This window comes from Bison bison, unplaced genomic scaffold (assembly GCF_000754665.1).
Source record: "Bison bison bison isolate TAMUID 2011002044 unplaced genomic scaffold, Bison_UMD1.0 scf7180017864193, whole genome shotgun sequence".
NCBI classification, from domain to species: Eukaryota; Metazoa; Chordata; class Mammalia; order Artiodactyla; family Bovidae; genus Bison; species Bison bison.
In genome coordinates, this window is record NW_011494765.1 from 2,535,721 (window position 1) to 2,547,813 (window position 12,093).

The following is a 12,093-nucleotide window of genomic DNA, read 5'->3' on the forward strand; positions in this document are numbered from 1 at the left end:
CCCTGGGATTTCTTTGGAGGGAATGATGCTGAAGCTGAAACTCCAGTACTTTGGCCACCTCATGCGAAGAGTTGACTCACTGGAAAAGACTCTGATGCTGGGAGGGATTGGGGGCAAGAGGAGAAGGGGACGACAGAGGATAAGATGGCTGGATGGCATCACTGACTCGATGGACCTGAGTCTCAGTGAACTCCGGGAGTTGGTGATGGGACAGGGAGGCCTGGCGTGCTGTGATTCATGGGGTCAAAAAGAGTCAGACAGGACTCAGCGACTGATCTGATCTGATATATATTACAGAAGTGTAAATTTATTAATTTTAGTAGTATGCAGTTTCTCTACCTTCTGGACCTTTGATCCGGATGACTGTAATTCATATACTGAAAAGTCCTTGGGGAACTTTCTGGTGGTCCAGTGGTCAGGACTCTGCACTTTCACTGCTGATTGAATCTGAGGGCAGATTTAATCTCTGGTCTGGAACTAAGATCCCACAACCTACGCAGTGCAGCCAAACACAGGTAACCCCTCAATTTTAATATTATAATCAAAGGAAAACACTGCTTGGTTTATTCCAACTTTTACAAATATGTTAAAGGCACTGCCTATATTAATACCTTTATGTTAGCAAAATAGAAATGTTTATTATACTTTAGCAGACAAGTAACACAGAAATCAAGAAATACGCTCCTAATGGTTTAGAGAACTAGAATTTTAACAAATCAAATATGACATAATGGGGTTTCTGTTTAGAAGCTGATAACATGCAGATGTCAGTTACTATAACCTCAAACATTCAGAGAATAGATTGAAAAACCCAACTCAATCACAAATAATCTATACACCTTTCTGCTCCTTTAGGCAGTCATAGTTAAGGTCATACTGGCATTCATAAATCCAACATTGTTCACAATATATTATTATTATAATTATGTATTATATTATGTCACAATATATTAGCCCCAACTCCACTGCATGCATAAAGCAGGCTATGAGTGTTTTGTTCAGCTTTCATTACCCAGGAAAAAAGAAAAAAAACTCCACAAATACACAGTTTCCTAATCAGGCTAAACACTAACAGTAAGAGTCTAAAAATGAGGTGTACCCCTCTTTTCAATGCTCTGAAACTCTTAAAAACAAAATCCCAGCAGATGAAAAGGTGAGCTGTCTTTCTCATTCCATTCTAGCACAGAACTGCTGTGAAATCATGCACCAATAGTTTTTCTGAACAGTTGTTATTCTCATTCCCACTAAGGAAATGATGAATTTTCAATAAAATATGACATTAAGTAAACAGAATGAATACAACAGCAATGCGTAGAATGAATAGAAAATTAGTGCCCCAAACCAAAGCATCTCCTATCAACCATAATAACAATGAGCAGTCAGTCTGTAGTTATTTTCTATCTCCTCTTGTCCACAGAACAATAATGCTTCACTCAGTTCACTTCCTAAGTGTGATTTCAACAAAGTCCCTGAATAATTTGACTACTGCTTTTATTCAGTTTAACAGTAACCAGGAATCATTAGTGTCACACAGACTGAGGTATCCTAGCCAACCACTAGCTGCTCTTTTTTTTTTTTTTTTAATATTTTACAGCACAAGTGGAAACACAGGTGGACTATGGACAGACGGTACAAAAGCTAAAACTCTGCTCATGAAATTTTACCTGTCCATGTATGTCTCCACACACTGTTACTGGTGTTGATACTGGCTGGACATTTGACTCTTCCAACAGGAGGTCACAAACGTAGTCACATAGCCGCTGTAAGAAGAGAAAATAAAATGCAACCTTTTATTAGAACATTAAAGCTGAAGACCAAGTGCAAAAAAGACAAGAACTAACACATGTAATAACTCAACATTCAAAAAACTTAAGATCATGGCATCTGGTCCATCACTTCATGGCAAATAGATGGGGAAACAATGGAGACAGTGAGAGACTTTATTTTCTTGGGCTCCAAAATCACTGCAGATGGTGACTGCAGCCATGAAAGTAAAAGATGCTCGCACCTTGGAAGAAAAGCTATGACAACCCTGACAGTGTATTAAAAAGCAGAGACATTACTCTGCTGACAAAGGTCCGTATAGTCAAAGCTATGGTTTTTCCAGTAGTCATACATGGATGTGAGAATTGGATCATAAAGAAAGGTGAGCAGCAAAGAACTGATGCTTTTGAACTGTTGTGCTGAACAAGACTCTTGGGAGTCCCTTGGACTGCAAGGAGATCAAACCAGTCAATCCTAAAGGAAATCAATCCTGAATATTCATTGGAGAGACTGACGCTGAAGCTGAAGCTCCAACACTTTGGCTACCTGATATAAAGGGCCGACTTCTTAGAAAAGTCCTTGATGCTGAGAAAGACTGAAGGCAGGAGAAGGGGATGACAGAGGACGAGATGGTTGGATGGCATGACCGACTCAATGGACATGAGTTTGAGCAAGTTCCAGGAGATAGTGAAGAACAGGGAAGCCTGGTGTACTGTAGTCTATGGGATCGCAAAGAATCAGACACAACTGAGCAACTGAACAAAATACATGTATTGTTTCACAGAAAAGGAAACCACTCTATGATGACTCTGGGATTTGATCTGTCGGCTTTCACCTTCCTCTCACAATGCCTATTCCAAAATGCAAACTCCCTGGATACACAGGTTCAGTTCAGTTCAGTTTAACTGCTCAGCTACACAAGTAGCTAAAAGACAGACAGCTTTGCAAGGAACTGTCAGCTGATGTTTCACACACACACACACACAAGTAAAAGTCAATCATTTTAAAAGGAAAAGGTCTTTATCTGCTAATTTTTTAAGTAAATTACAAACCATGCATGTAGCAAATATGATCCAGCAATTGCACTCTTGGCAATGAAAATTTATGATCACATAAAAACCTGTACACAGAAGTCCACAGAAGCTTAATTCATGACAGCCAAAAACCGGAAATAAATCAGATGTCCTTCCACAATGACTAGTTAAGTTACAGTACATTCACACAATGGAATACTATTCAGAAATAGAAGCAAACAAACTATTGACACATGACAATCTGGATAAATTTCAAGGGAATTATGCTCAGTGGGGGGGGCGGGGGGGACCCTACCCCACAATGTTACATACTGTATGACTCCATTTATGTAACATTCTTGAAATTAAAAAATTTACAGAAATGGAGACCAAATTGGTTGACTGCCAAGGGTCTAGGAGTTAGGAGCAACAGGAGGGAAGTGGGTACAGTTATAAGAAGGACAACACGTGGACTCCTTGGGGTGACGCAACTGTCTTAAAGGTAGTATTGGATATGAGACTATAGATATAGTAAGACTGCAAAGAACACAATTAAGTACAAGTAAAACTGGAGAATGATGAACAAGATCGTGGGGTCTATCAATGTCAATATCTTGGTTGTGATATCTGTTCTACAAGATGTTACTACCAGGGACAACTGGATAAAGGGAGACTTCCTGGTGGTCCAAGGGCTGGGACTCCGCACTCCCAACGCACGGTGCAGGCGCCCGGGTTCGATCCCTGGCGGGGGACTGGATCCCACATGCTGCAACTAAGAGTTCACACGCCACAACTGAAAACCACACAGCCAAATATATAAATAAACTTAAAAAATAACTGGAAAAAGGTTACATGGGATCTTTTGGTATTATATTATTAAATGCATATAAATCTACGATTATTTCAAAATAAAAAGGTTAACTAAAATTAATTATAAAATATAAATCTAAAATTGAAGAGTCACTCTACCTTTCAAAAAGAGCTCTAAATGTCTGCATTTTAAAAATATTTGTCCTCTGAAAGCACTCAAACCAAAAGATTTCACAGAAGGAAAACAATTCTAACAATAGTTCTCTGGAGAAGGAGGGGTACAGTCTGCTGTGTGAAGAGAACTGGAGGGGGAACCTCCTTCCATCTAAGACCAGTTAATACTAGTCAGACGCTGTATAAATTAAAATCTCATAAAATTAGATTTTAATAAGGGAAGCCAAGAAAGGACAAATTAAACTACACAAACATAATGAAATGATTTTAAACATGAATTATGGAATCTAAATGCTATGACTTACTTAAATATAGCAGAGGCACACTTTAACAGTTATAGCCACAATACTTTATATACAGGTAAGCACCAGAAAGCAGCCACAATGGGAGGAAGGAGGAGTAAGAAGAGAGGCCCCCCAAAAGAAAATGAGGGGAAACCAAGCTGTTTAGAAATGTTCAAAATAAAAACAGTCATTTTTATTCCGAGGATAAATTCTGACCTTCAAATAGCACCTCAAAGGAAAGATCTTCCTTTTGGCCTGGAGTCCTTCTGGCCCTGGAGTAGCGAGCTCTTTCTTGTGCTGAATTTCCTACAAACCTCAAAGGCTTCAATAAACAGTCCTTAGTCTTCACATATAATCCATTCATTATTCATACCAGGAAAAGATACGGATGAAAAGTCCTTCAGTTCTATTTTCCATTTGTTTAAAAAAAAACAAACTCAGCTTTTTCCTCCCCATGTAGGGAGAATTTCAGTTCTTCCCTACTGTGTCAATCTGTCTAAGTCTCCTTTCCTGGTTACACGGAACACTCATATTTCTGACACTTCTGGTCACCAAATGTATGGAGGTTTTTTCCTCCCTACAATATGCAATTCTCTGTAACATCAGCTGGGTATCCTACAATTTAACTCAACTCTGACACTATTTATTAGAGATAGTGTCAGATCTCCCAGGTTAAGAGTTCAGTTCCACAAGACTGCCCTTCTCAACTCCCCAACAAACATACACACACACTTCAGACACCAGTTGTAAGCCCAGGTTATATCACCTGCACTTTTAACCAACCAGCTATATATCAGAGGTTCCAAAGACCTCCTCCGTGAGTTTGAATATTTGCTAGGGCAGCTCACAGAATTCAGGGAAGCACTTGCATTTATCAGCTTATTAAAGGATGTGATAAAAGGATACAAATGAACATCTAGATGGAAGAATGTGTAGGGCAAGGTATAGGGAAGAGATGGAAACAACTGATCTTTCACTGTCACCACAGCTCTGCCTTTACTACAGCTCTGCCTTTACTAGAATGTCATGTCGTTGGAATCATACCTATGTTGCCTTTTCAGGTTGGCATCTTGCACAAAGTAATATACAATTAAGCTTCCATCCTGTCTTTTCATGGCTTGATCATTTCTTCTTAGCGCTGAATAACATTCCATTGTCTCAATGTACCAGTGTATCCATTCATCTACTGAATGATACCTTGGTTGCTATCAAATTTGGGCAATTATGAATAATGCTGCCATAAACATCTGTGTATAGGTTTTGTGGTGGACATGTTTTCGATCCATTTGGATAAACACCAAGGAGCATGACTGATACAATATATGTAAGGGTGTTTAGCCTGGTAAAGTAAAAGTAAAAGTCGCTCAGTTGTGTCCAACTCTTTGTGACCTCATGGACTTTTCCATGGAATTCTCCAGGCCAGAATACTGGAGTGGGTAGCCTTTCCCTTCTCCAGGGGATCTTCCCAACCCAGGAATCAAACCCAGGTCTCCCACATTGCAGGCGGATTCTTTCCCAGCTAAGCCACAAGGGAAGCCCAAGAATACAGGAGTGGGTAGCCTATCCCTTCTCCAGCAGATCTTCCCAACCCAGGAATTGAACAGGGGTCTCCTGCATTGCAGGCAGATTCTTTACCAGCTGAGCTTTCAGCTATCAGTGAAGCCCAAGTGACAAAAGATCTTCCAAAGTGGCTCCTCGAGTCTGCATCCCCATCAACAACCAGTGAGCTTCTGCTTCTGCCGGTGTGTCAGTGTCACAGGTGTGTCGGAGTATGACCCTGTTATTTTAATTTACATTTCCCTAATGACATATGATATTGAGCTATTGAGCACCTTTTCATATGCTTATCTGTTTTTCTTTGGTGAGGTACCTGTTCAGGTCTTTGGCCCATTTTTAATAAGGTTTCATAGGGTTGTTTGTTTTTGTTCTGTTGAATTTATCAGATACGTCTTTCACAAATATATTCTCCCAGTTCGTAGCTCACGAGCTCACGTTCTCATTCTCTTGACAGTGTCTTTTGCAAACCAAAGTTTTGATTTTAGAAAGCCCAGAGCTTCTCAATTATGTTTCCATAAGTAGATTGTTTTGATTTGTTTGGGTTTGGTTTGAGTGATGAGGAACTAGGAATTTGAGGGGTCTTTTTAACAACTTCATTGAGATATAAATCACCTATCATAAAATTTGCCCCTTTACTGTGTAAAATTCAATGGTTTTTAGCATATTCGCTGTTAAGCAACCATCATCATAATCAATTTTAGAATATTTTGATCACCCCAAAAAGATCACTAATGTACTCAACAGCATGGATCTCTCAATTCCCATAACCTCGTCTGCTGTGTCTACAGATCTGTTAATTCTGGACATCTGGAAACGGGGCCTTTTGTGACTGGCTTCTTTCACTTAATGTATGTTTTTAAAGTTCAGCCACATTGTAACACGCATTATTTCTTTGTTCTTTTTTATAGCTGAATAATATTCCATTGTATATGTTTATCACATTTTGCTTATCTATCCATCAGTTGCTGGACATGTGAGTTGTTGCCACTATTTGGCTATAAGAACTTGATTTTGACACAGTAAGTCTGTGATGCCTATCAGATCTCAAGGTACTTAAGACATGCTTTAAACAGCTAATCAAATGAGTCCTGTTTTCAAGGAAAAGTATCCAAACTAGAGAGACCCATCTGGAGACTGTGAGAAAATATCCAGTTCAAGTCATGAGACTAGAAGAGACAACTAAAGTGGCTGCTTATAAACAGAGAAAAGGTAAGTTCAAACAAACATGAGTCCTAATACCTCCCATAGAAGTTAGCGGGGGGAAGGGGGAACCAGCAGAAGAGACTGCTTGATGAGGTACAAAGGAAACCACGTGAGTGTGGTATTACGGAAGTCCTGTGAGGAAAACATTTCAAAAGCGGAGTGATCAACTATGTTCAGCAGTGATGGAAGGTCAAATTTTGAAGAAACAGAGTAGGGCCAAGAGGGAAAACTCCTTTATTCCTAAATCAACAAGTACCAATCGGAGAATATCATACACAACTAATACCATGGCATAGTTCAGAGGTTAAGGGCACACACTATTTTTACTACTTATTACTTAGCTTACTGTCTGTTACTTAGCTGTATAACCCTGCTAATTTACTTGATCTCTCTGTACCTCAGTTTCCTTGTCCACAAAACAGAAATACCAACCAGGGGATATTCTAAGGATTAATGCCAGTGCATGCAAAAAACGCTATGGAGCTTTACATACACAGAGTCATATACAAAATCTACTACATAAAAGCATACACTGAATTATAAAGTATGAGTTAGAAGAATATATATCAAACCCGAAATAGCAGCTGCTAGAGATGTCAAACAAAAGGAATTCCACCTTCATCTTTATTTATTTCACTTTTTTAAAAAGCCTGAAAGGGACTTTCCTGGTGGTCCACTGGCTAAGACTCCATGCTCCGAATGTGGTGGGCCCACGTCTGATCCCTGCTGCAACTAGGAGTCTGATGCTGCAACTGAAGAAGACCCAGCGTGCTGCAACTAAGGCCTGGCACAGCTAAATAAATCAAATAAATATTTTTTTTAAAGGATAAAAAAATTTAAAAAGCGTGAAAAAAATTTATTCTCGGTGGAAGGAAACAGGTATATTGTAGGTTATCCTTCACATTTTCCTGTGGATACTGCATTTCTTTTGCAAAAAACTTAATGTTATTTTGAAACTAGAAAACAGCCTTGGAGTATTACTCAGCCATTAAAAAGAATACATTTGAATCAGTTCTACTGAGGTGGATGAAACCGGAGTCTATTATACAGAGTGACGTAAGCCAGAAAGAAAAACACCAATACAGTATACTAACACGTATATATGGAATTTAGAAAGATGGTAACAATAACCCTGTATACAAGACAGCAAAAGAGACACTGATGTATAGAACAGTCTTTTGGACTCTGTGGGAGAGGGAGAGGGTGGGATGATTTGGGAGAATGGTATTGAAATATGTATAATATCATATATGAAACGAGTCGCCAGTCCAGGTTCGATGCACAATACTGGATGCTTGGGGCTGGTGCACTAGGACGACCCAGAGGGATGGTAAAGAGGGGGAGGTGGGAGGGGGGTTCAGGATGGGGAACACATGTATACCTGTGGCGGATTCATTTCGATATATGGCAAAACCAATATTGTAAAGTTAAAAAATAAAATTAAAAAAAAAAAAAAAAAAGAAAAGAGCCTTAATTGAAAAAATGTAGAATAACATATATGCTACCTCCTTTGTTAAAGCAAAATATATATAGTATACACACACATAAATACACACGCTTGCTTATATTTACTTGTCATGCCTAAACTGTTGTTTCTGGAAGGATCCATAAGAATCCTTATACTGGCTATCCAATATGAGGAAGGGAACTGGGTGACTGGGTGGTAGGAGGCAAGAATGGGAGGAAGATGTAACTTTTATATACTCTTTTACACTGTTTAAGTTTGGAACCATATCAATGTATTATCTATACAAAAAAAATTGTTAAAAATGTTACCAGGAAGAACAATATTTTCAACAGAGGGTGCTAAGACAACTGGATTTCCACAAAAGAACGAAGCTGGACCCCTACCTCACATCATATACAAAAATTAACTCAAAATGGATCAATGACGTAAATATAAATGCTAAGAACTATTAAACTCTTAGAAAAAAAACAGGGATAAATCTTCATGATCCTGGATTTAAGCATGAGCAATAAAAGAAAAAATAAAACTTCATCAAAATAAAAAAATTGTGTGCATCAAAGGACATTATCAACAAAGTTAAAAGATAACCTGTAGAATGGGAGAAAATATTTGGAAATCATTTATCTGATAGGAGTTTAATACCCAGAATATATAAAGAACTCCTACAATTCAACAACAAAAAGACAAACTAACTTAAAAATACGAGGTGACTTCCCTGGTGGTCCAGTGGAAAAGACTCTGTGCTCCCAATGCAAGGGGCCCAGGTTCCGTCCCTGGTCAGGGAAGCAGATACCACATGCCACATCTAAAGATCCAGCACGCTGCAGTGAAGGTCAAAGACCTTGTGTGCCACAACTAAGACCCGGGGCAGCCAGGCAAATAAATAAATAAATTTTTCAAATGGCCAAAGGACTTGGATACATTTCCAAAGAAGAAATACAAATGGCCAACAGCCACATGGATGTTCAATATCACTAGTCATAAGGAAAATAAATATAAATCAAAACCAAAATGGGGGGATTTCCCTGGTGGTCCAGTAGCTAAGACTCCGCACTCCCAACGCAGGGGGCCTGGGTTCAATTCCTGGTCAAGGAACTAGATCCCACATGCTGCAACTAAGACCCAATGCAGTCAAATAAACAAAAGTAAATAAAACTTTAAAAAAAAACGGGATACCACTTTACACATACTAGGATGGCTATAATTTTTTAAAGACAAAAGATAACAAGTGTTGGCAAAGATGTGAAGAAACTGGAACCCTTACACATTGCTGGTAGGAATATAAAATGGTGCAACCACTTTGGAAAAGAGTTTGGCAGTTCCTCAAACACTAAACACAGAATTACCACGTGACCCAGCAAGTCCACTTCTGGGTACACACCCAAAGAACTGAAAGCAGGAACTTGAACAGACACTTGTACACCCATGTTCACTGCAGCATTATTTACCGTAGTCAAAAGGGGGAAACAACTCATGTCTATCAACAGATGAACGGATTAAGAAAATGTGGTATATCCATACAATGAAATATCATTCAGCCACAGAAAGAAATAAAGTTCAGATACATGTTACAACATAGATGAATCTTGAAAATATGCTAAATAAGCTAGTCGCAAAAGGCCACATAATATATGATTCAATTTACCTGAAATGTCTAGAAAAGGCAAATTCATAAGAGGGGAGGGAAACAGGAGAGAGGGAGGGAAGGAACGTGGGTGTACCTATGGCGGATTCTTGTTGATGTATGACAGAAAACCACAAAATTCTGTAAAGCAATTATTCGATTAAAAAAATAAATAAAAGTGGTAAAAATATATACATATAAACTTTAAAAACAAACAAAAAAGATATAGAATAGATTAGTGGTTGCTTAGGGCTGAGGTTTGAGGTAAGGGGAAATGGGGAATTTCTATTAACGGGTATAGTTTCTCTGTGGGGTGATAAAAACGTTCTAACATTGATTATGGCAATGGTTGCACAACTCTGTAAATATACTAAAACCCAGTAGAGAAAAAAAACCCACTGAATTATATACTTTAAAATTTTATTTTATGTGAATTATGTCTCATAAAGCTATTATTTTTTAATTAGTAATATATACTACCTATTTAAAAATAATAATTACACCTTGATCTTAACCACTCAATCTACTTCTTGTGGATTGAGGTAGCTGTCCTTCCATTCTCAAAAGATCAATGTTGTACAGCAACCTATTTCTATTTTAATCCAGTAGACTTGTGATATATAATTTCTCATTATTTGTAATTAGCTCCCAAAGTTTACATTTTGCATTTTTTTAAACCCTAACTCACTTACGTCTAGCTTAAGGATGGTTCCAAAAAACAAATATGCCATGATTGGCCTATACTTTTTTTATAGCATTCCATCACAACCTCCCTTCTCAGTCAGTCAGAATACAGAGCACTACTCTTTCTAAGTTAGTCTAGTAGAGAAGCAACTTATACTTTTAAATATAGTTTCTGACCATGCAATTTTTTAAAATTTATTCATTTTTTAATTGAAGGATAACTGCTTTACAGAATTTTGTTTTCTGTCAAACCTCAACATGAATCAGAGGGGATATCAGTATACATATATCCCTTCCCTTTTGAACTTCCCTCCTATCTCCCACCCCATCCCACCCCTCTAGGTGCCTACGGAACCCCTGTTTGAGCTTCCTGAGCCATACAGCAAATTCCCCTTGGCTATCTATTTTACATATGGTAAGTTTCCCTGTTACTCTCTCCATACATCTCACCCTCTCCTCCCCTCTCCCCATGTCCATAAGTCTATTTTCTATGTCTGTTTCTCCACTGCTGCCATTTTTCTAGATTCCGTATATATGCATGCTGCTGCTGCTGCTGCTGCTAAGTCGCTTCAGTCGTGTCCAACTCTGTGCAACCCCATAGACGGCAGCCCACCAGGCTCCCCCGTCCCTGGGATTCTCCAGGCAAGAACACTGGAGTGGGTTGCCATTTCCTTCTCCAATGCATGAAAGCGAAAAGTCAAAGTGAAGTCGCTCAGTCGTGCCCAACTCTTAGTGACCCCATGGACTGCAGCCCACCAGGCTCCTCCATCCATGCGATTTTCCAGGCAAGAGTACTGGAGTGGGCTGCCATTGCCTGAGTATACAATATTTATCTTTCTCTTTCTGGCTTACTTCACTCTGTATAACAGGCTCTAGGTTTATCTACCTCATTAGAACTGACTCAAATGTGTTCCTTTTTATGGTTGAGTAATATTCCATTGTGTATTGCGTTGTGTATATGTACCACAACTTCCTTATCCATTCATCTGTTGATGGACATCCAGGTTGCTTCCATGGTCTAGCTATTGTAAATAGTGCTGCAATGAACAATGGGATACATGTGTCTTTTTCAATTTTGGTTTCCTCAGGGAGAAGGAAATGGCACCCCACTCCAGTGTTCTTGCCTGGAAAATTCCATGGATGGAGGAGCCTGGTAGGCCTGCACTCCATGGGGTCGCCAAGAGTCAGACACGATTGAGCGACTTCACTGTCACTTTTCACTTTCACGCACTGGAGAAGGAAATGGCAACCCACTCCAGTGTTCTTGCCTGGAGAATCCCAGGGACGGGGGAGCCTGGTGGGCTGCTGTCTATGGGGTCGCATAGAGTCAGACACGACTGAAGCGACTTAGCAGCAGCAGCAGCAGCAGCAGGGTATATGCTTAGGAGTGCGATTGCTGGGTCATATGGTGGTTTTATTCCTTGTTTTTTAAGAAATCTCCATATCGTCTTCCACGGTGGCTGTATCAATTAACATTCCCACCAACAGTGCAGGAGCGTTCCCTTTTCTCCA

At 39.2% G+C, this 12,093-nt stretch overlaps 1 protein-coding gene across 1 annotated transcript in view; it reads right to left on the bottom strand.

The window, feature by feature from the left end:
• PPP6C (protein phosphatase 6, catalytic subunit) overlaps positions 1-12,093 on the bottom strand; it is a 45,437-nt gene that overhangs the window by 18,314 nt on the left and 15,030 nt on the right. The window contains exon 2 of the mRNA XM_010844056.1: positions 1,665-1,760. Coding sequence (XP_010842358.1) covers positions 1,665-1,760 — 96 coding nt within the window. The remainder of the gene's footprint in view (positions 1-1,664; positions 1,761-12,093) is intronic.